At 36.5% G+C, this 26,206-nt stretch overlaps 1 protein-coding gene and 1 non-coding gene across 2 annotated transcripts; one reads left to right on the top strand and one right to left on the bottom strand.

Moving 5' to 3' along the window:
• Positions 1-20,680: 20,680 nt before the first annotated feature.
• Positions 20,681-20,787, bottom strand: LOC132608442 (small nucleolar RNA R71). Its single transcript, XR_009570363.1, has one exon. It is a non-coding gene; the product is annotated as a small nucleolar RNA R71 (small nucleolar RNA).
• Positions 20,759-22,301, top strand: LOC132608142 (uncharacterized). Its single transcript, XM_060322222.1, has 2 exons — positions 20,759-21,631; positions 21,741-22,301. Exons 1-2 carry the CDS (start codon positions 20,759-20,761, stop codon positions 22,299-22,301), a joined length of 1,434 nt encoding a protein of 477 aa, XP_060178205.1.
• The last annotated feature ends 3,905 nt before the right edge of the window (positions 22,302-26,206 follow it).

Below are 26,206 nucleotides of genomic sequence, written 5' to 3'. Positions count from 1 at the left end.
GAAACTTTTTTATCTGGTGCTGACTGTTTCCTCTTTGTTTCTTTATCATCATGAGAATCAAGATGTTGTTTCGTCCTTCTTGGATCATTGATTTTTTTGCTACGCGTCTCAGCATAGGATGACCCTCCTGCAATGGGGTTTTCTTGTTGAGTAAATCCCAAAGAGAAACTAGGACCATCTATTATATTTTTTATACCTCGAGTTCTCATGCCCAGAGAACCAATTTCAACCATTGAAATCGAATCTGTGAATCTTGAGGAAAAACAACACTAAGAATGAATGATTTGTATATCTGAGAATGATGAAATTAAAGCAACAGAGAATTTTACAAAAAAAAAAAAAAAAAAAAAAAAAAAAGCAAACAACATGCATCTTGCCAAAAAATATACTGAAATACAATATACAAAATCAAAACCGAAAAAAAACTTACCTATTTTTGGTAAATGTTTTACTTAGAAACTGTAAAAATAATGGGGAGTTATGTGAGAGTGAAAAACGGAATTGATAATTGAAGAAGTGAAAGAAACTGATTTGAATTATGGAAGAAATGGGGGGAATTGGGAGTTAATTGCGTGTATTTAGGGAGAGAGATAGAGTATATTTGGGAACTACGCGTCTAAACAGGGATATGGTGTTGCACGGTTATTTAGTAAAAAAGTGGGGTAGCTATGAAGTGTAAAATTTGAAAAATATATTTATGGATCATAAATATTAAAAATGTTAGATATTATCCATAAATAAGTCTTAGGGGTAGTTACACCAAGTAAATTTTACTAAATAAAAAAACAACTGGGCTCGGGCCCAATACCGAATTCATGTAATCCCAACAGTTTGTACCAAAAGCTATATAAATTGTACACTTTAACCAACTACTTCTTTATCCACGTGGACATATGTCATAGTACTGAATATTTATTATATCCTCATACATACACGTACACACTTCAAATTTAATTCTCCGACACATTTATTTCATAAATGAAGTACTCAACATTATTTTTTGAATATTTATTCTCTCATCTTGTATACACATATTGTCACGCCCCGAACCATGGCCTGGACGTAACACGGCACTCGGTGCCTGACTGCATGTGACCGAGCGAACCACATGGCTTGTTGAACTATCATGAGGCATACATAAGCGGAAATATAACGTGAATGCATGATGAGCCTTTATAAAACGTGATGAGTCATAATACTTAATAAAAATACTTGTTTAAACATGAGTGCGGAAATAACATGAATGAGCCAAAAATGGCTAGACGACTCTGAATGTCTGACATAACATAACTGACTTGTCTAGTCTATGAAACCTCTATCATGAGTCTAACTGGAAAACATACTCACTGGGACAAGGCCCCCAGCATACCTTTAGATGCAAAACTAAATAAAGAAATACAATGTCTAAACCCCGAATGAGATGGGGCTCACCAATAAGCTGATACGAATGTTGTCCTACTGAGTAGATGTGTCGTCCTGTATATCAGTACCTGCATCGTGAAATGCAGGCCCCCGGGCAATAAAAGGGGACGTCAGCACATTGAATGTACTGGTATGTAAAGCAACTGAAAGAAATAACATAGGACATGAATAACATGATAAGAACTGAAACTGAGTACTGGAACTGAACATAAACATGAGTACTGTAAACATGAGATAATCTGTAATAATCTGTAATGATCTGTAATAATGACATGAACCACCACGGGGAGAAACGTGGAGTCTGATCTCCGCCCGATCAGCTAAGCCATCTCGTACCTTGTCGGGGCACGAGACATGAACATGACATGAACTGTAATACCGTCATGAACCACCACGGGGAGAAACGTGGAGTCTGATCTCTGCCCGATCAGCTAAGCTATCTCGTACCTTGCCGGGGCACGATACATGAATCTAACATAAATGGATCCAAATCCCTCAATGGGGAAAATATGAAGGAATCGTCCTATCTGGGCGGAGCGATCCTTATCCTACGTTGGCATACGTAGTTTCAGGCTATCTTGAGCCTTCTCGGTATTAATACAACTCCCGAACATGAGAATAACGTAGTTGGCTAAGAAGCCCATGACTTTCGTGAATTAACTTGTACTTGTCTTGAAATCATGATTTCACGAATTAACTTGTAAACATGGTTTCATGCAATAATCTTGTAAACATGGTTTCATGAAATAACTTATAAAATAGTTTCATAAGATATCTTGTCATAGTCTTGCAAACATGTTCTTGATTCATGAGTAATAAGAATATTTCGAAATCATATATATAATTGACTTGAAAACATGCTTGTAACTTGCTAGATAAAATCATGAAGTTTCATGTAAACATATTGAGAACCCATGAGGAAGAATTCATGATTCATGGATTAAGCTAGGGTTCCTAATAACCGTAATGGAAGATTAGGAATACAACAACGAATATAGATACAAAATTCATGTACATAAATACTTAAATACGGGCTACCAATATGTTGGATTTAGTGCCCTAAGATTTGAACTTCATGTATATCAAGGAAACGAAGCATGGGGAAGAACATAGAGATTCCCTCATGTGGATGGAAGTTCTACATACCTTAGTTGTTCCAAAACTTGAATTAAAGACTTGGATTTTGAAGAAGACTTCCTAAATCTTGATTCTTGAATCTTGAGATGGGTTTTCTTGAAAACCCTAGATTAGGAATGATTATTTCTTGTTTAGATTACAAGGATATATGTTAGAATTGAGTTGGAATAATTGGAATGGACTTACCTTGGTGTTCTTGATGTTGGAGGAGAGTAGGAGGTCGTTCTAGGGTTTGAGGGAATGAAAAATAATGACTTGAACTGATATAAACGAACATATAATGTTTTGGAAAATGCAGTTTACGTCCAGCACTGTGCTGGCCGTATTTCAAGTTTACGGCCTGTAAACTGCAATACGGTCCGTATTCTGCCATATGGACTGCACTGCCTCTCTTCAGTAAAATGGCCATAACTCTTTGCACAGATGTCCGTTTGACCCCCGTAAGATACCGTTGGAAAGGTATTTCAATGCTCTACAACTTTCATAGAGGAAGTTTTCTCAAATTCCAAACACGTTTTGAAATACGGGCCGTAAAGTACAATACGGTCCGTATTTAACCATATGACCTCAAAATGTCAAATTCCAGAATGTTCAGAAATTCTTGGTTTCAGTTTACGGGCATTGTTCATGGTCGTAAATTGGATTACGACCACTGTTCATGGGCGTAAACCACCATATCACAACTGAACGGAAAAATTTCAATTCCAACATTCTTTATCTGATGTTCTAAGTCTAGGATCGTGGTCAAAACCTTCATTAAAGGTACGGGGTGTTACAATATCTCCCCCTTGGGATCATTCGTCCTCGAATGATGGGTCATGGTTAAGGATATGGCTGGACATGGCTTGAATACATGAACATGAATGAAAGATGACATAAAACATAAGCGCTTGACATGGTTACGTGGGAGCATGATCATGGATCATAAGAACTGAATGTGTGATTACATGGAAACATGGGTACTGAAGCTTGAGACATGAAACATGAGCGCTGGATACATGACATGAGCGTGAAACATGAGACATAACATGACATGGGTCATGGAAACTGACATGACATAGTTTCATGAAAACATGAGTGCTAAAACGTGAGACATGAATAGAGAATACATGAACTTGAACGTGAAACGTGAGGCATGAATACATAAGGGACATTATATCTCTTCTCCAAAATGTCCTTAATCCATCATTAATTCGATACTCGTAATTCTTGCCCGACATACAACATATACCTTGTTTTCCTTAACAACTTTCGTCTCCTACCTCCAATGTCTTTGAAATCTCATTTAGAATCATTAAATATTACTTCTTACTCGTCAACATGTCGTATACGTAATACCCTTCGTGGGTCTATTCGCGGTACGCTAACGGGGAAATTTCCAAGGTGTAACTTTTTTTTTTTTTTTTTTTTTTTTTTTTTTTGCATTCGTCCTCGAAGGTTAAACATTCGGGATTCTACAAAAATTTTGCCAGAGTTTCCCCTGTAATATGGCACTACCAACCTGTCACAACAGCCCATAATATCATTGCCTCACAGGGCTACATCACAATAACACTACAAATTGGCCACACACGACCAAAAACCTAAAAAGAAAGCTTACATACCTCAAAATCTTGGGCTTCATCGTAAATCTCTTTTGCGGGCTGAAACAAGTATGGTACATGGATTTCATATCCTCCTTGGCTTCCCATGTAGCTTCCTCAACTTTCTGACTCCTCCACTGGACTTTCACTGAGGATACCTCCTTAGTCCTCAACTTGCAAATCTGACGGTCAAGAATGGCTATGGGGATCTCCTCATACGTCAAACTATCCTTAACTGTTATAGCATCAGTAGGAACAACCAACGACGGGTCTCCTATACACTTCTTCAATATGGATACATGAAACATGGGATGTACAGCAGCCAAATCTTGTAGCAACTCAAGTTGATAAGCTACTAGTCCGACCTTTTGTAGAATTCTGTAAGGTCCAATATATCTGGGGCTGAGTTTGTCTTTCTTGCCAAATCTCATGACACCCTTCATGGGTGAGACTTTAAGGAACACCTAATCATCAACTGAAAAGTCTAAGTCCCTTCGCCTCACATCTGTATAAGACTTCTAGCGACTCTGAGCCGTTTTCAAACGCTCCTGTATTAACTTGACTTTCTCCATATCCTGATAAACCAAATCTGGTCCTAGCAACTCTGCTTCACCAACTTCGAACCAACCAATTGGTAATCTACACCTTCGCTCAAAAAGGATTTCAAACAGCGCCATACCAATACTAGCATGGTAATCCTTTTTTTTTTTTTTTTTTTTTGTAAGTAAACTCAATAAGAGACGGGTGGTCATCCCAATTACTATTGAAATCAAGGACACCTGGTTACTAAACTGAATGAATACAAGATTACTAAACTACTGAGATACTAAACTGAATGTTTATTGTACTAACTGAAAACTGGGCTGATTGAATACTGAGCTAACTGAATACTGGATTAGCTGAATACTGAGCTGACTAAATACTGGATTAGCTGAATACTGAGCTGACTGAATACTGAATTAGCTGAATACTGGACTGGCATGAATACGTGAGTACTAAACTGATATCTGAGTATTGAACTAAAATGAATATTATAACAGAGATCTGAATAACATATCTGTCTGACCATTTGTCTGAGGATGAAAAGTTGTGCTAAGGTTCACCTCTGTACCCAATCCTTTCTGAAAGGATTTTCAGAAGTTCGCTGTGAACTGAGCACCAACTCTGAAATAATGGACACTGTGATCCCATACAATCTAGCAATTTCATTAACATATGACTTGGTATAATCTTCTGTTCAATCTGGGGTCTTAACTGGCAATAAGTGCGCTGACTTTGTAAGTCTGTCCACAATCACCCAAATTAAATCATACCTCATAGCTGAACGAGGTAGACCTGATACAAAGTCCATATTGATCATTTCCCCTTTCCAGACAGGAATATCAATATTCTGAGCCAAGCCACCGGGCCTCTGGTGTTCGGCTTTCACCTGCTGACAGTTCAGGCACTTAGCTACAAAATCTGCCACATTCTTCTTCATGTCGTTCCACCAGTGAATCTCCTTGAGATCATGATACATCTTCGTGGAACCTGGGTGAATGGAATACCTAGAGTTGTGAGCTTCTAACATAATTCTCTCTCTGAGCCCATCAACATCTGGAACGCATAATCTGCCTTGATATCTCAAGGTACCATTATCTCCCTCCTGCTCAAAAGCTAAGGCTTTCTATTCGTGAATCCCCTCTTTCATCTGCAGCAAGTAGGAATCACCAAACTGCTTCTCTCTAACTTCGATGACTAAGGAGGAATAAGCCATGTTCTGGGCAACAACTCCACCTACTTCGGATCCTGAAAGTCGAATTCCTAGCTTGGATAAGCGGTGAACTTCTTTCACCATATTTATCTTATCTGTCTAAATCATGAGCCATACTTCCCATACTTTATTTTAGATACTTCCTAAAATACTCATAGTACTGTTGTGCGCTAAGTCTATGACTAGCACCTTAAGGATTAGAGTCTCGTGCAATGGCACTATCCTTGTGACACATATCTGGGCATAATCTTATAGCTTTTCTGTGATCGCCTAATCGATAATAATTGAACTTGACATGATTTGCTCGACGATCATTCTACTCATTTCGGGTTAGGCATATTCCCTATGGAGACTATCCCATTATGCCAACCTAACTGAACTGAGGTTCTTCATATATCATACTAACCCTTCGGGTCTTCAATTATCTCACTGGACTTACTGGCGATTTATGCATCTCCCCCTTAGACCAAGGCTAACATCTCATAATTATAAATTATTCTCTTTTGATAGGATTTCAATTAACATTCCTTATCTTCTGTAATTCCTTTGTACTCTACAACACTGATTTTTATATTTTTTTTTTACTCACATTGGAGCAATTCCTCATGGGGAAAAACAAAATTTACTTACATGAACGGGTTGCTACTGTATTCATAACTGGCATACTCCATCTTAACGACTTAACTCTGCTCACACTTGTAAATCTTAGGAAAACCTCTTTTGACAACTCTTAAAGGCTATTCTTCTGTAGTTTGCTCTCTTACAGCTTTAGCTGATTTCTTCTTCCACTAATCACTCTATTCTGAACTTAACTTAAGCCTTTGTTTTCTCACACACATTCGGATGTATCCGAACTGTCACCCACACAAGGTGTTCATCTAAATAGGAAATCAAATCTTATTTCTCAAAGTCAGTTGCACTCGTAACTTAGTCAAATCTTATCATTACTGTTGACATGACTTTTCCAGACATATTACGAACTTATATCTCGTTCTCCTTCTATTTCTAGGAAAATTTTGGCAGAGTTTCCTCTGTATTTCTTACTATCCCAAAAACCTGCACGCAGGAAATACCAACAATGCCTTACAAGGCCAACATGTAAACATATATATCATATCATATCATAGCATAGCCACACAGGGCTCCCAATTTCAACAACAGTATAAAAATGATGAACTTACCTCATATGTCCAACTCAAACTGTACTTGTTACACTTTCCTGTTTATTTTCCCTTTCAATCTTTAACTGCAGATAGAGTGGGTCCTGATGCCCTCCGGTAGAAAACTGTGTGCCACTACTTCCTTGAGATCCTCCATGACTTACCTTTTTCCTGTTGACTTAGCTCCTTTTCTAATTTCTCTGATATTCTCTCCCTGTTGTATTTCATTCTTCTTTCTCAAGAATATCATTATCATTCAACATACCATTCATTCCACTACACCCCTTCTTGGGCAACTTACATTGTATTCCACTTTCAATAGCACTTGAAGTCTCATTCGTTACCAGTAAGTACTGCACAATTGTACCCTCTATGGGTAAACATCCTTACTTGGACCTTGAATTACTTGTTCATCTCTTGCGCATTCGAAACGTACGTAATTCGAGAAGAAGAGAAGTTACTTATCGCTCTAAGCTTCATGGCACGATCTAGAGTAGAAAGAAATGAGACAATCCTGAATGTCTTGGTGGTCAACTGTTTATATGTATGGGCCCTCACACATATAAAAGTGACCCCACTGGACACGGTTTCATAGACTCCCTAAAGACACTTGAACCTAGGCTCTGATACCAAGCTTTGTCACGCCCCGAACCATGGCCTGGACGTAACACGGCACTCGGTGCCTGACTGCATGTGACCGAGCGAACCACATGGCTTGTTGAACTATCATGAGGCATACATAAGCGGAAATATAACGTGAATGCATGATGAGCCTTTATAAAACGTGATGAGTCATAATACTTAATAAAAATACTTGTTTAAACATGAGTGCGGAAATAACATGAATGAGCCAAAAATGGCTAGCCGACTCTGAATGTCTGACATAACATAACTGACTTGTCTAGTCTATGAAACCTCTATCATGAGTCTAACTGGAAAACATACTTACTGGGACAAGGCCCCCAGCATACCTTTAGATGCAAAACTAAATAAAGAAATACAATGTCTAAACCCCGAATGAGATGGGGCTCACCAATAAGCTGATACGAATGTTGTCCTACTGAGTAGATGTGTCGTCCTGTATATCAGTACCTGCATCGTGAAATGCAGGCCCCCGGGCAATAAAAGGGGACGTCAGCACATTGAATGTACTGGTATGTAAAGCAACTGAAAGAAATAACATAGGACATGAATAACATGATAAGAACTGAAACTGAGTACTGGAACTGAACATAAACATGAGTACTGTAAACATGAGATAATCTGTAATAATCTGTAATGATCTGTAATAATGACATGAACCACCAAGGGGAGAAACGTGGAGTCTGATCTCCGCCCGATCAGCTAAGCCATCTCGTACCTTGTCGGGGCACGAGACATGAACATGACATGAACTGTAATACTGTCATGAACCACCACGGGGAGAAACGTGTAGTCTGATCTCTGCCCGATCAGCTAAGCTATCTCGTACCTTGCCGGGGCACGAGACATGAATCTGACATAAATGGATCCAAATCCCTCAATGGGGAAAATATGAAGGAATCGTCCTATCTGGGCGGAGCGATCCTTATCCTACGTTGGCATACGTAGTTTCAGGCTATCTTGAGCCTTCTCGGTATTAATACAACTCCCGAACATGAGAATAACGTAGTTGGCTAAGAAGCCCATGACTTTCGTGAATTAACTTGTACTTGTCTTGAAATCATGATTTCACGAATTAACTTGTAAACATGGTTTCATGCAATAATCTTGTAAACATGGTTTCATGAAATAACTTATAAAATAGTTTCATAAGATAACTTGTCATAGTCTTGCAAACATGTTCTTGATTCATGAGTAATAAGAATATTTCGAAATCATATATATAATTGACTTGAAAACATGCTTGTAACTTGCTAGATAAAATCATGAAGTTTCATGTAAACATATTGAGAACCCATGAGGAAGAATTCATGATTCATGGATTAAGCTAGGGTTCCTAATAACCGTAATGGAAGATTAGGAATACAACAACGAATATAGATACAAAATTCATGTACATAAATACTTAAATACGGGCTACCAATATGTTGGATTTAGTGCCCTAAGATTTGAACTTCATGTATATCAAGGAAACGAAGCATGGGGAAGAACATAGAGATTCCCTCATGTGGATGGAAGTTCTACATACCTTAGTTGTTCCAAAACTTGAATTAAAGACTTGGATTTTGAAGAAGACTTCCTAAATCTTGATTCTTGAATCTTGAGATGGGTTTTCTTGAAAACCCTAGATTAGGAATGATTATTTCTTGTTTAGATTACAAGGATATATGTTAGAATTGAGTTGGAATAATTGGAATGGACTTACCTTGGTGTTCTTGATGTTGGAGGAGAGTAGGAGGTCGTTCTAGGGTTTGAGGGAATGAAAAATAATGACTTGAACTGATATAAACGAACATATAATGTTTTGGAAAATGCAGTTTACGTCCAGCACTGTGCTGGCCGTATTTCAAGTTTACGGGCCGTAAACTGCAATACGGTCCGTATTCTGCCATATGGACTGCACTGCCTCTCTTCAGTAAAATGGCCATAACTCTTTGCACAGATGTCCGTTTGACCCCCGTAAGATACCGTTGGAAAGGTATTTCAATGCTCTACAACTTTCATCAAGGAAGTTTTCTCAAATTCCAAACACGTTTTGAAATACGGGCCGTAAAGTACAATACGGTCCGTATTTAACCATATGACCTCAAAATGTCAAATTCCAGAATGTTCAGAAATTCTTGGTTTCAGTTTACGGGCACTGTTCATGGTCGTAAATTGGATTACGACCACTGTTCATGGGCGTAAACCACCATATCACAACTGAACGGAAAAATTTCAATTCCAACATTCTTTATCTGATGTTCTAAGTCTAGGATCGTGGTCAAAACCTTCATTAAAGGTACGGGGTGTTACACATATGCACTTCAATTTTAATTCTCTAACACATATTTATTTCCTCCGTGCACTTTTACTTATTCATAAATGAAGTACTTAACATTCGCTTGTACCCAAAGCTTTAAAAATTGTACCCGCAATGAATGCTTGTACCATAAGCTATATAAATCGTACTTTTATCCCACGTGGACATATGTCATTATACTGAATATTTATTATATCCTCATGTATACACGTATGCACCCCAAATTTAATTCTCCGACACATATTTATTTCCTTCGTGCACTTTTATTTGTTCTTAACCAACAACTTTTTTATCCACGTGGACATATGTCATAGTATTGAATATTTATTATCTCCTCATGTATACACATATGCACTTCATTTTTAATTCTCTGACACATATTTATTTCCTCCGTGCACTTTTACTTGTTCATAAATGAAGTACTTAACATTACTAAAATATATATATATATATATGTCCAAATTACTTGTTCATTTACAAAACCAAGATAAAATTAATTAAATCTTTTCCATCTTTCCCTTAGTAATAAATGTTCTTGAAAATAGTCAATTTTGATTAGAATTTATTTATTGGAGAGAGATAGGGGTAATATAGTAAAATACATCTTTTATTTATGATTTCTTAAGAAGCGTGCAAAAGGAAAAGTGACAAGTAATATGGGACGGAGGGAATATATATTTTACCATAATATTAATATTTATTGGTGTAAGTCTCAATAGCCTTCAAAAATGATTTGAAAATGAGTAATTAATGTGAAGGGTAAAATTAATAATAAGAACAAAAACTTCTTTTCCCATATTACTTGGCCACATTACTAAAAATATATGTTCAAATTACTTGTTCATTTACAAAATCAAGATAAAATTATTTACATCTTTCCCATCTTACCTGTAGTAATAAATGTTCTTGAAAATAGTCAATTTTGATTAGAATGTATTTATTGCAGAGAGGACGAACAATAGCAATGAAAATTTGTACCAAAAGTTATATAAATTGTACAGTTTAACCAACTACTTTTTTATCCCACTTGGACATATGTCATAGTACTGAGTATTTATTCTCTTCTCACGTAATACATGTATGCACTTCAATTTTAATTCTCCTACACATATTTATTCCCTCCATGCACTTTCACTTGTCCACTTTTGACCTTTCACGTTCTTTAAGAATTAATAAATGAAGTATATATTTTATCATAATATCCATGTTTATTGGTGTATAGTCTCAATAGCCTCAGAAAATTATTTGAAAAAAAATAATTAATGTGAAGGATAAAATAAGAAGAACAAAAATTTCTTTTTTTAACATCAACAAGTAAAAGTGAAGGGAGGGAGTGATTTTTATTCCCATTTTCCTTCTTTGTCAATACTTTACTTATTTTACTCTCCTTTGCATTCCCTGATTATTATATCTTTCTAATTTTGATTTCTTTGTAACAATTATTTTATCTATAATTGTTAATATAAAAAATTATAATATATATTTTTAATTAATTTAATAAAAATATTTATTAGTTTTGCTTTTAAAAAATCCAATATATACAACAATGGTTTTTATGATTGGATCTGAACAGTTAATTAATTGAAATGAATATCAATCTGTCGGTATACATATAAGATATTAAAGAATTTAAAAGAAAAAATCTAGAATCAAAATATTAATTTTCCCTCATATTCTTACTAATTTTCTTTTTCACATCGATGAACAACTTTCATTGTCATGACAATGAGACAAAAGTCCGACTCTTTCCATCTCAAAGACTTAATTCCATCATATGTTTTTAAATTTTAAACTCCATTTTTCAAAATACTAATTTTCCCTCATATTCTTACTAATTTTCTTTTTCACATCGATGAACAACTTTCATTGTCATGAAAATGAGAAAAAAAGTCCGACTCTTTCCATCTCAAAGACTTAATTCCATCATATGTTTTTAAATTTTAAACTCCATTTTTTAATTATAACTAAAGTGATGGTACATAAAATACATTTTGTATATCTCGCTATATATAATAACAATTAGAATGTTTTTAAAAGTTATTTTCAAAATACAAACCATAAAGACTGGTTAATTAAAGTAAATAGACATGTGTATTGCGATGCACGGGCATGTATTGATAGTATAGTATACTTTGTATTGCCCACGTTAAAATGGGGCTTACCGTCGTGTGGTTCCCTAGCATTTTTAAGCTAGCCTGCGACACTAGGGATATCGTATTAGGTAAGCATGTTCGTAATATTTATAATACATGGACTTCTTCGCTATCTTAAACAATTATGCTAGGGAATTCATCTTTTAATCTACATAAAATATTTTATATAAGTTTAATACTTAATAATTAATTTATACCTACGTGTAATTTTTTCCTTTTTGACGTCTTCACTAACTGAAAGTTAAATATGATCACTCGAATTACACAAGGATCTTAACTGGTAAAGCTATAACACATGAATTTAAATTGCTATTTCTCTTTTAAGGAGCTGGTTATTAAACTCCGTAGTAAGCACATATTCAATAGTATGTGCAATTGAAAGTTTATTATTTTCAGTATAACATCCCTCGTGCAACGCACGAACATAGAGACTAGTAATACTAAAAAAGGGAAGCTCCTATCATTAAAATTGGAAAACAATGTTGCCCCTATAGTAAAGTCAAAATGTAACAATACTCCCTCTATTCACTTTTACTTGTTACTTTTAGCATATCAAGAAAAAATAATTTATTTTTTCCTATTTTATCCATAGTTTAATTACTCACTTCAAATTATTTTTCAAATCCAATAAAAATATGCACCAATTAATATGGGTACATTAGTAAATTATGCACTTCATTTATTATTTCTTAAACAGCGTAAAAAGCGCAAAGTGGACAAGTAAACGTGAACGGAGGGAGTAATAAATAAAACATCCGAAGAAAAAAGAACCTTCAATTAAATAATTGTTTTTGACACTAAAAGTAAATTGGTGAATTAGAAATAAAGTAATGGCACTTCAATTTACTTCAAATCACGTTTCTCATCACAATTATGAGAGAATGGAAAAGGTTTCTCCCTCTTTTATCTTTTATCTTTTTTCTTGAATTATTCTTTCTTAATTCATAAGAGACTTAATAATACAGGTTTGATCTTTAAGGTTCTTTTTAATTTATTTTGCGAAATTAGAATCATATCATCATATATTATATTAAAAGTGGGAACACATCAAGTGAAAAGTTAAAATATTAAAATGCCCTTATAAAATTGAATGACATTTGTTTTTACCTTCAATAAAGCACTAATAATATTTTTCTGCAAAAATATAAATATAATCCAAATAAAGATTTTAAAAAAATAAAGCATTGCTTTTAAAGGAAAAATAAACGTGGAATGCTATTAAGATGATGATCAGGTTTGGGGGACTTTTGATTTTCCAGGAGAACAATTTAAGCTTACAACTATTACTTCAGTAATGGTACATCACTGTGGCTTAACTACATTTAAATTGTAATAATTAGAGCAATTATTATTCAAACAAAATGGTAGTCATGTTGTTTTCCAGTAAAACAGGGTTTAACCAAAAAATCAGTTAGAGATATGTTTTCTAAGGGTTTGAAGACAAGTGGGACCTATCTGATCTCGAGAATTTTATCTGTGAGCCTAGTTCGGAGCAATGGCAAGCATAAACATGGCTAATAAGTAATAAGAATAACATAAAAATGATCTTAAGAATGCTTCTAGACCAACTCCCATGAATTTTCTCATTCATAATTATATGATAATGTTACAATTTGATGGGGCGAGTCTCACATCTCGCTGTCCTTTCCTTCTTCCTCAACCTTTTGTTTATAAAGGCCCAAACTAGGCTATCCTACCCTACAAGTCATGATGACAAGACTGTGTGGATGTCACCCTGCCCACATGCACTATGGGGCTCTGACTGGAGCGGGTGGATGTGACGGGATTTGACTGAAATGGGAGACAGTTGTAATATGTCCCCGAGTCGCTATGGTCTCTGGGTATGCCAACTCGCCCGGTATCATCTTTTACGCAATACAGATAGTCCCCCACTATTCGGTCCCTTCATTTTTGTAAGCCCGGGAAGTGGAAGAGTTTTCTCTTTTCCCAAACGTTTCACGGGAATCAAGACGTCGCATCTTTTCCCATGGTCAGACGCTTCGTCAGGCAAGCATTGAATGCACCCAGTCACTTATTCAACGACACCCTTTCAAAGACGCCAATTGACGCTTCACTAACAGAGCACACTGCTTCGTTCCCCGAGGCTAATGATTACTCCTGCTGGCTATTTAAGTAGGTGATCACGCCCATATTCCTCATCCTTACTCTCATTCATCACCTTTGTGCAAACCCTGTCTTGCTACCTTCTAAACCTTTTCTTTCTCGGTGTCTTCATCATCCAGATCTTCATCTGTTGACCTTACTCTTGCAAGCATGCGAGAAAAGATAGGCGCCACTTCGGCAATCTCCATACGTCACCGACCTTTGTCTTCATCTACCACGCGAATGGTAGACTTGGGTTCCCTTGCATCTAACATTATTCCCTCCAATTTTAATTTTGAGAGGGATTTTCGTGCCAACCTTCAATTTGAGTCTATGGAAGGTATTATTTCTTTAATTAATGATTTCACCAATCCCCAAGTTCGTATTGACTACCAATGGGGGCTTAAGGTTAAAGTATCTCTGCCTCCTACTAGTGTTAGTATTACCTACCATATCCCTGGTATGTCTTTGGTTTGCACTTACCCTTTTACCATCGGGTTTGGCCTCTCAGTCCACGAGATTATCGAGGCTTTTTATCATCGGTATGGCATTTGTCCCGAGCAACTAGGCCCCCAAACTTAGAGAGTAGTTCATTACCTGTAGTACTTGGCGACCCGGGCTAACCTCCGTTTCACTCTGGATCGCCTGATCCATTTCTATTCCCCCCGAGTACTTCGTGGGAAGATAATAAATTTAGCTTACAGAGGCTCCCAGGGCCTCATTACAAGTGTTGAAGACGATCACGATCGGGGATGGTGTAACCAATTTGTGATGGTACGCACAGATTGTCTTCACGACCCCGTTCGCAGCCCTTTATTGGAGCAGTGAAACAACGCTCGTGAGTATCCATTCTTTCATTACCTTTGTTCTCTTTCCTCTTTTCCTTGGGTGTCCCTTTTTTTAACTCAATTTTTCTTATTTTTTCAACGGCCTCGGCCATACCTGAACCCTTGTCCGATATCTTGACTAGGCGATGAGCGTGCTCCATGCCTCCAGGGTGACCGAGCGAACCTGGAGGGGCATTTCCGCCGATAGGTGGAAAGACAAAAGTCATGGTAAGCGTTTTTGTCACACCCCGACGAGGAGCTTGACGGGCACCGACCTGTAATCCGGACACCACTTGGCATAACAGTTACTGTGATAATCATATAGCCGTTATTTGATAGAATAAGACTCAAACATGACTCAGAAGACACCTGTAGGCAGAAAAGGCCCAATCATATATGTATATGTATATATATATATATATATATATATATATATATATATATATATATATATATATATATATATGTATATATATATATCTATAAATGTATATATGTAAATATATATATATATATATATATATATATATATATATATATATATATATATATATGTATATATACATATCTATATATGTATATAGCAGCAACGCGACAAGGCCACTACAAACATCATAAGTGTCATAAAGCCGGCAAGGCTATCAAGAGAACATCAAAACCAAAACAAGGGCGACAAGGCCAGACATGATATCTACATACACTACTATGTCTATGAGCCTCTAAGAGTGAGCGTACAAAAGCATTATGGTCGGGAAAAGGTCCCTACGTACCCATATCATGTGAACATATAACATGATAACATAAATATACAAAAAGATAGCAAGTCCGGAGTAGTGGCACTTGCTGACACCCACTGAAGCTGAAAGTCCTACTACAGTTGCTCTCCAATAAATCTGTCAGGACCTGCCGCATGAAATGCAGCGTCCCGTAGGATGGGATGTCAGTACAGATAAAAGTACTGAGTATGTAAGGCAATAATACAATAACATAATCAAGATACAAGTGTAAGTGGATGGAAGCAACCTGAAACTCCGATGACATGTGACATGCATGCACGAGTTTTGAAAATCATATACATATACATACATATATAAATAACATCATCATCATAACGTACCCGCCTTTTCAGGACTCGGTGTGTAACGTATCCGACTATAACAGGACTCGGTATGAAGCGTACCCGTTCACAATGGTACCCGGTGTGAATACCCAACTGACCAGTGGTTGCACAATAGGTGTCGTACCTGGCCGACTATAGCGCGGCTCAATGTAGTAAAATAATATGTGTGTATGTGTGTGTGTGTGTGTGTGTGTGTGTGTGTGTGTGTGTGTGTGTGTGTGTGTGTATATATATATATATAATGCATAAAGGACCCATAAAAGTAACACATTAGCCTTTCAGAGTGACGTAAGGTCGATAACCTCTGAATAACATTATGAAAATCAAATCAACGTCAAGAACCCTTTAATGAGGCCAAACAATCAAGATAAGAGTCTGCTACCTAGCTAGGACATTATAAATGAAGCATAAGACATTAGAATAGAGTAAATTTGTTATGAAATGTTCATGGTCAAGTTCTAGTTGAGTTTGTGCCAATGGAGAAAGGAAACGAACACCTTACAAACCTTAGTTGTCAAGCCGTTACTTGAAGGAATTCCCTATTATGAAGCTTATCCTTCCCTCGCACCTATATGAGGATATACAACCTTAGTTAGGCCTCAATTTTCTTGCATACTACCATATGACTGCCGTATACCCAAACTAATTCGAAATTATGGGAATTTGGGCAGCATTTCTTCTGTTTCCACTACATCTCCAAGTTTATAACAACAACACAACCAACACCAATAACATTGAACTAATTCAACACCTATATTACTTTATCCACAATGTTCAACACGAGATTTATTTCGTCTTTCGACCAATTTGACTTACTACGTTATAATTTAGCGAATACAACCTTAAATCAACTTAATACCGTGAACATGGATGGAAGATCTTACCTTATTAGCCTCCATTTGATCTTGAAAGCTTTGATACCAAGATGTCGCCATCCTTCCATTCATTCCAACAACAATTACGACACTATGACGTTGCCGCGAGCTTCCCGAGCTTAATTAACATATAGATTGGAATGATTAACACCAAGATTGATACATGACCTTATATAATGATATATATGTAAGTAGAAGGACTTTGGACTTGGAGAATTATTAAGAAAATGACATGTGAAGGGCATTTATATGGTGGTAGGTCGATCTGCACTTCCTCACTATTTGCTCTTCGTGATCGTGATTCCTTGGCTCACGAACACGAAGGGATATATTCCCTTTTCCTTCATGAACGCGAGGCTCTGGATCGCGAGGGCGAAGGCCATTTTGGCCAATTTCACCGAAAAGCTTATTTTGTATCTGTTCGACCTCCAGTCCTCCCGATACTTCTCATACATGCCATTAACTACTAAATATACATAAGGAATGTCTTATGCCTCGGGTCTAAGGTGGTATATCCTGGACACAACTTAAAGTATTGGCGTACAAACCTTGACGAACTTCTTTTTCGATAGCCTGAACAACTTATAAACTTGCCTAGTCGGGCTAAATGCTTCCTTTAGCCACTTTACACCTTATGGATCATTGGGAAGGCATACCTTTACTCATACCAGAAGGTATATATCGCAATGCGATACCGTGCAGAAGTACGGGGTGTAACAGTTTTTTGTTTTCCCTTACTCTCTAGCTATTTGAATCCAGTGATATTTCTCTAACTTCTTTCATACTTGCTAGGTCTTCCCGCTCAAGAGGCCTCTATCAAAAATTTTCCTTCCCGGGAAAAGGCCCGGGATCGAATAGCCGAAGCGGTTAGGGAGGCGAGAAGTAGCAATAAACGAGCGCTTCCGGATGAGGTAGGGGTATCTTCCTCCGGGTGGATCGATACTCACGTAAGAATGCGTCGCTGACTCAGTAGATGCTTGAAGAAAGAGATCGAGAGGATGATCCATATTGAGGACGGTGATGGAGAGGTTGTCAAGGCCGGGGACGTAAGGGTCCCTTCAGCCGAGGCTGTTATGGGAACCAAGGTCAGTGAAGGCTAGCCCGAGGGTGTTGGGGGGTGACGCCACCCATAGCGAGGGTACAGGTGTCGAACCCTTCGTTCTACCTGCCCTCCACTGCTAGTTCAGGCCTTAGTTTAGAGGCTTACTTGACTCAGTTGGCCGGCATTTTTCTTCAGGTAACACAAATCTTTTACGTCTTGCTGGTTATGTTCTAAATGAACTCATGAATTAAGCTTGTCTGCTCATTCCTCTCCAGGTTCAAGTCACTGCCTCCTCTGCTTTTGAGCTTTTTAAGAGTGCCCCGCGTTCTTCCTTCCGTGATGTGCAAATGCTAATGGAGGAGAACCAGCGACTCCGGGATGACTCGGCCAGTAACGAACGGAGATTAGAGTTCTTTAGGCTATGAGGACCACTTTAGAGCTTCAGTGGGAGGAGGCCAAGCAAATTCTGGAGACTCGGGAGAATACCTTTCGAATTATGGCTATGACTCATCGGTTGCTCCGAGATAGGTTAGATCGAGTAGAGTGATGGATATAAATTATTCATGATATTTTGTATATAAAAAATAAGTTTTTAAATAAAGCATGAATAAGTATATCCTATTCCCGCATATTTTCTGACAAATTTTACAGGAAGAAGAGTACTGCAGAAGAATAGAGAAGAAACGAATCATCAAAGAAGTAAGCAAAGAATTCAATAGGTGCAACCACGAATTCATAACTCATAACCGTAGAGTTTTACATGTGGGAATTACAAAAGACAACAAGGGAGAAGTTGGCTTCATACTCACAGTCATCAAGTGTTGAAATTCACGGGTGTCGCCGCTTCATACTCACACCCGTCAACTGTGGGCATCAAGAAAAGAAGTTTCAAAATTTACGGGTGCGACTACCATTGTTATACTCTCACCCGTCAAGCAAGGTCACGGATGTGAGCACCACTTCAAGGAATGCATCGCTAGGTGGGAGACACTACATTTTCCTATAAATAGAAGCATCACTTTGCTTACAAATCATCCAATAATTTAGAAGACAAAGTGTTAATCTTGTTCTATTCTCTTTTCTTTCCATTGTAGTAAAAATATTTCTCCAAGTCTTTCAATATTTCTAGTTTCTTAAATTCATATTTTCTCTTTTCTAACTCCATAATGGAGTAATCTCTTTTTGTTGGGATAGTTGAAGAAACTTGGTGTAATGTTATATTATCTTATTTTAGTTATTCCTCGTCTTTATATTATTTAAGTGTCATACTTTGTGTTGGAATGATATGTTCTACTAATCATTATCGTTACTTAGTATATTTTGTGTTATGATTATAGTTATATTAATTTGTACTTCTAACAAGGAGGGAAATTAATATACTATAATAATCACATAAAATATATATGTAATAATAATTTTTAGTCATCTATTATTCCAAATCTTTGAACTTGCTTCTTTTAATCCTAATTCTCACGGAGGGGTTATTTCAAGTTAGTTCTTAGGTTTAAATCTGTATCTTATTTCTTTCCGTCCTACTTCTCACGGAGGGACTGTCTCAAATAAGTTTATTGACTTGAGGGATCTCTATCTTATTTCTTTCAATTATAATTCTCACGGACGGATTTTTTCAAATAATTTTATTGATTTAAGGACTAATCGCAAGAGGTCTTTATTCCTAATAACACAAATCAAGCCGAGGAACTATTTCTACTATTTTTTAGAATTTACTAAAAAAGGGTTTTATTGTCATATATGCACTAAGTGGATTCAACGACTCCCAACTCTTTCTTTTAAGATAATCTTTTGAAAGTTGTTTCTTTTGTTAAAGTAATTTACAAATTTAAATCACTACTCTCCTTTCATCAATCTGATTCTCTCAAATAGCAGCAAAAATACTACAAGTCTGTAGCATAGATTTTCCAATCTCTGTGGGACGATATCTTAAACTATATTAGAATTTGACAGAGTACGAGCGAAATTTCCTATGCACTTTGGCCTCGTAAAATTTTTGGCGCCGTTGTCGGGGATTGGCATACATCTACTTTAGACTAACTGAAGAAACAAACATCCGCTTCTCAAAGCGTAACTCGTGAAGAAATGGAGCATCAACCAGGAGTTGAAAATCAACCACCAGGAATTCTACCACCACTTGTTCCAGAAGATCAGTTTGATGAAGTGGTTCCAAGACTAGCAAACAGAATTCTAAGGGATCATGCTAGACCAGATCACTTCAACTGTGAATCTAGTGTGAGGAACCCTCCAGTTGCAGTTAACAACTTCGAAATCAGGACCGGATTAATTCAAACAATTCAACAATCATGTACATTCACCGGTGATCTTAGTGAAGATCCACATAGTCATCTGATTGATTTCTTAGAATTAGTTGAAATTGCTAAATATAATGGAGTATCCCCTGAAGCAATCAAGCTAAGGCTATTTCCTTTTTCTTTAAAAGGAGATGCCAAGACTTGGTTGCAAAGTTTGCCTCAAGGGTCTATCACCACATGGGATCAGATGACTCAAAAATTTTAAATAAATATTTTTCCCCTGCTAAAACCACAAAGTTAAGACAAGATATTACTAATTTCTTGCAGACTGACACGTAGTCAGTTTATCAGGCTTGGGAGAGATTAAAAGCAATGCTAAGAAAATGTCCACATCATGACATTGCTGAACATATGCAATTGTATATTTTTTATCATGGGCTAAAACCTTCTTCTCGAAATGTGATACATGCAGCTGCAGGAGGTTCCATTATGGGAAAAACCATAGAAGAAGCTTTTCAAATGATGAATGAAATATCTGAAAATGCCATTCAATGGTCATCTGATCGTGCAATCAATAAGAAAGTTGCTACTGTAATTCAAGCAGATGCTTTAAATACACTAACTCAACAAATTGCTTCTTTGGCACAAAAGTTTGAATCTTTTCAGGAGAATAAACAACAGCCAAGCCAAGCTGAGGCCTGTGACATATGTGGAGGAAACCATCTAAACCATGAATGTCAAGAAAGCAACCAAAATGATGAGCAGGTTAATACCATCGGATACAAGCCATACCCTTTTGGTAGTCCATTGGCACAAAAACATCCAGGCTTTCAATGGAGCAATCCAAATGGTGCTGAAAACTCCCAAAGCTTTCAAAAGCAACAGGTACATGGTCCACCTGGATACCAGAATCAAAATCGCGAGCCATCAAATTTCGGACCATATCAACAAATAACTCCATATCAGCAGAGGCCGCAACAAGCACATACGAATCTTGATGACCTTTTGTACAAGTACATCAAATCCACTGATGAAAAAATGGAAAGTCAAAATTCAGCTCTAAAAAGTTTGGAAATTCAGTTAAGCCAGTTGGCAACTCTTGTGTCCGAAAAGATTCAAGGTCTCTTACCAAGCAATACACAGAAAAATCCAAAGGAGCACCTTAAAGCCATCGCTTTACGGTCAGGTAAGAACCTTGATGAACCTTACAAGGACATCCAAAAAAAGAATCAATCATTACAACAGGTAGACAAAGGTAAGAATGCTGAAACACCCTCTGAACAATCAGAAGAAAAAAAAAATGGAAGAGGAAAATATTCTCCCTGTGAAAATTCCTTTTCCCCAATAATTGAAGAGAGAAAATCTTGATAGTCAATTTGCCAAGTTTTTGGATACTTTAAAACAAATTCACATTAATATTCCTTTTACTGATGCTTTATTACAAGTGCCTTCATATGCCAAGTTTCTCAAAGAAATTTTGTCAAGCAAAAGAAAACTGGAAGAAGCTTCTGTGGTAGTACTTACCAAAAAATGTAGTGCTATACTTCAAAACAAACTACCACAAAAGCTCGGGGATCCAGGTAGTTTTACAATTCCATGCACTTTAGGAGGAGTATATTTTGAAAAATCACTTTGTGACTCTGGGCCTTCAATAAATCTAATGTCGTTTTCTATTTTTAGAAAATTGGATCTTGGTAAAATAAAAACCACAAGTGTTTCTCTTCAGTTTGCAGATCAAAGTACTAAAAAACCTAAGGGAATAATTGAAAATATTCTTGTAAGAGTTGATAAATTTGTTTTCCCTGTGGATTTTATAGTACTTGAAATGCAGGAATGTCCTGATGAACCGATAATTTTGGGTAGACCATTTCTTGCTACAGGAAGAGAAATCATAGATGTCCATCAAGGACAATAATTTTAAGAGTATATGAAGAAAGAGTCATTTTTGATATGCAAAAAATGCTAAGATTTTCAGGAGATGAGACATCATCCCTATGTTTTTCAATTGACATGATTAGTGATCTTGTAGATGAATTCAAAGATGATAAATTGATTCTAGATTCTATGGAAAGATGCTTGTCCAAATCTGCCACCTCACAAGATGATGATCCCACCATCAGGAGCGAAGCTGGAATATTGGAAAAACATTATAAGGATGAGGAGATATAAATGAAAGAAGTTCAACCAAAAATTGAACTCAAAATTCTTCCTTCTCATTTGAAATATGTTTATCTTGAGCATAAATTATTTCCAGTAATTATTTCATCTTCTCTATCTGCTGAACAAGAAGACAGTTTAATTAAAATGCTACGACCACACAAAGGAGCCTTAGGGTGGACAGTGGCAGATATCAAAGGGATTAGTCCAGCTATTTGTATGCACAGAATCCTCATGGAAGATAGCTACAAACCAATAGTCCAGCCCCAAAGGAGATTGAATCCTACAATGCAAGAAGTGGTGAAAAATGAAATAATTAAACTTCTTACGGCAGGTATCATCTACCCCATTTCAGATAGCCCTTGGGTAAGTCCTGTTCAAGTAATACCGAAAAAAGGAGGTATGACGGTCATAAAAAATAAAAATAATGAACTCATACCTACTAGAACAATTACTAGATGGAGAGTTTGTATTGATTATAGACGCCTCAATGATGCTACCAGAAAAGATCATTTTCCTTTACCATTTATCGATCAAATGTTGGAAAGGGTAGCAGGATATGGTTTTTATTGTTTTCTTGATGGATATTCAGGTTATAACCAGATACCAATAGCAACAGAAGACCAGGATAAGACAACTTTCACATGTCCCCATGGAACATATGCCTATAGGAGAATGCCATTTGGTTTATGTAATGCACCTGCCACATTTCAACGTTGTATGTCACCAATTTTCTCAGAAAAGACCGAAAATTTTCTAGAGATTTTTATGGATGATTTCACTCTTTTTGGAAAATCATTTGAAGATTGTCTTTACCATTTGACCTTAGTTCTTAAGAGATGTGAAGAGACAAACTTGATTCTTAATTGGGAGAAATGTCATTTTACGGTTACAGAAGGAATTGTTCTAGGACATAAAATCACTGCTAAAGGAATATAAGTTGATAAGGCTAAAATTGATGTTATAGCATGATTACCCCCTCCACAACAGTTAAAATCATTAGAAGTTTTTTAGGTATGCAGGTTTTTACAGACGGTTCATAAAAGACTTTTCAAAGATTTCAAAATCGCTGACTAACCTTTTGATGAAAGATGTTAAGTTTGAATTTTCAGGTGATTGTTTGAAGGCATTTGAAACCCTTAAGGAAAGATTTTCAACAACCCCTATAGTTGTGTTCCCTGACTGGAGCCAGCCTTTTGAGATCATGTGTGATGCTAGTGATACAGCCGTAGGAGCTGTTTTAGGCCAGAGAAAAGATAAGATTTTTTGTCCCATTTACTATGCTAGTAGAACATTGAATGAGGCTCAGTTGAATTATGCAACTACAGAAAAAAAATTACTGGCAATAGTATTTGCATTTGACAAGTTTCGTTCCTATTTAATAGGGACTAAGGTTATTGTTTTTACTGACCATGCAGCTTTAAATACCTCTTAGTAAAGAAAGATGCTCGACCTAGATTGTTAAGATAGATTTTAATTCTGCAAGAATTTGACCTTGAAATAAAAGACAAGAAAGGAACTGAAAATCAAGTAGCTGACAATTTGTCTAGATTAGAGAACCCTCCTCTTGAGTTTACTGAGATAAAAGAAGAATTTCCCGATGAGCATATTTTTTCTGTTGTAACTCAACCACCGTGATTTGCATATGTCGCAAATTACTTGGTTGGAAAGTGGACACCTCAAGATCTCACTTATCAGCAAAGAAAAAAGCTTATGTCTGATGCTAAATATTACCTGTGGGATGAACCTTACTTGTTTAAAAATTATGCAGATAATATCATAGAACATTGCGTACCCGGGGAGGATATGAAGAACATACTTTACCACTATCATGGGGGAGCAATTGGTGGACATTATGCAGCCAACCGAACTGCCTTTAAAGTTTTGGAAGCTGGATTCTTCTGGCCGACAATATTTAAAGATGCTCGGGTATATGTTGCACAATGTGATAAATGTCAGAGAACAGGTAATATTACTAAGAGAGATGAAATGCCATTACAATCAATGCAGGTATGTGAAATATTTGATGTTTGGGGAATAGATTTTATGGGTCCTTTTCCTTCTTCTCACTCTTATACGTATATCCTTGTAGTTGTGGATTATGTATCAAGGTGGGTTGAAGCAATTCCTACAAAACAAATGATGCTCATACCGTGTGTGATTTTCTTAGAAAAAATATTTTTACCAGATTCGGCATACCACGAGTCATCATTAGCGATCAAGGGATTCATTTCATCAATACACAATTTTCTTCATTGGTGTTAAAATATGGTGTGACTCATAAAACAGGAACACCATATCATGCTCAAACTCAAGGGCAAGTTGAGGTATCCAACCGCGAATTAAAAAGAATACTTGAAAAGACGGTTGGAATCTCAAGAAAAGGCTGGGCTTTAAAATTAGATGATGCTCTATGGGCATACCGAACGGCTTTCAAAACACCAATCGGAACATCTCCGTATAGATTAGTCTTTGGAAAAGCTTGTCATTTACCTGTTGAATTAGAAGACAAAGCTTTTTGGGCGTTAAGAGCACTAAATTATAAATTAACCTCTGCTGGAAAAAATAGATTTCTCCAAATTAATGAATTAGAATAAATGAGGTTGGGAGCCTATGAAAATACGAAAAAATTTAAAGAAAAAATAAAAAAAAATGGCATGACAATTTGATCCGACCAAAGAGTTTTAAAATTGGAGACTTGGTACTTCTTTATAATAGCAGGCTTAGGTTATTTCCAGGAAAACTAAAATCCAGGTGGACAGGTCCCTACAATGTTACAAATGTCACTTCATATGGAGCTATTGAAATTCAATAGATCAGCGGCGGAAACAAGTTTAAGGTAAATGGTCACAGGCTGAAATTATTTGGAGGACAATTTGAGGAACAACCATCGGTGACTCTGATTAAATGATGAATCAAGAAGTCAATAAGTCGAGCTGGCGACATTAAACTCAGAACTCATATTTCCAACCCGTAGCCATTGAGGGTGAAGCAATGAAACCTCATAAGTCCAATATAAATTTGCATCAATAAATTGCTTAACCAATTAATCTGGTTAATATCCAGGTTAGTGTACAACTGGAACATCTTATGAAGGCCTCTACAAAAACAAAGTCACCTAAAAAGGAGTAATTCCATGGTGATCGGTATGCCTAAGTAACTGGTTGGTTAACCAATTTACTGTACAAGTTAATTACTGGCTCAGGTAATTTTTTTGTTTATAATAAACCAAGATCAAATAACTAATAACGTCGTGAATTAGTCATTCTAATATAGACATGTGAGTTCACAGTTATTTTAAGCCTATAATATAGATGTATTTCTTTTTAAAGTATGTTTTTGTGTGCATGTGTGTGTGTGTGTGTATATATATATATACACACACATATTAGTTATAACATAATTTGTATTTTATCTTTAAAAAAAATGGAGGTGGAGTTGGAGGACTCGTTTAAGCAGATTTTCATCTGGAATAATGAAAAGCTCAAGTGTGGGGAGACTTTTTGGATCTAATCCACCTGTTTTTGTGTATATATGCATATGCTACTTCTGTTTAGGCTATATATATATATATATATTGCAGTAGGTGAAAAAGAAGATGGAACCAGGGAAATACTTTAATACCTCAAAGTGGGTAATATTGTATTCCTCTCTAACAATGAT

The sequence above is a fragment of the Lycium barbarum genome, chromosome 8, assembly GCF_019175385.1.
Source record: "Lycium barbarum isolate Lr01 chromosome 8, ASM1917538v2, whole genome shotgun sequence".
Lineage (NCBI taxonomy): Eukaryota > Viridiplantae > Streptophyta > Magnoliopsida > Solanales > Solanaceae > Lycium > Lycium barbarum.
The sequence above is the reverse complement of the archived record's forward strand: the minus strand, read 5'-3'. Positions and strand labels throughout refer to the sequence as shown.

Coding starts and splice junctions, on each gene's coding strand:
- LOC132608142 (XM_060322222.1), top strand. CDS start 20,759: ATGCTAAGAAAATGTCCACATCATGACATTGCTGAACATATGCAATTG. Junction 21,632..21,740: donor AGAATCAATCATTACAACAG/GTAGACAAAGGT, acceptor CAATAATTGAAG/AGAGAAAATCTTGATAGTCA.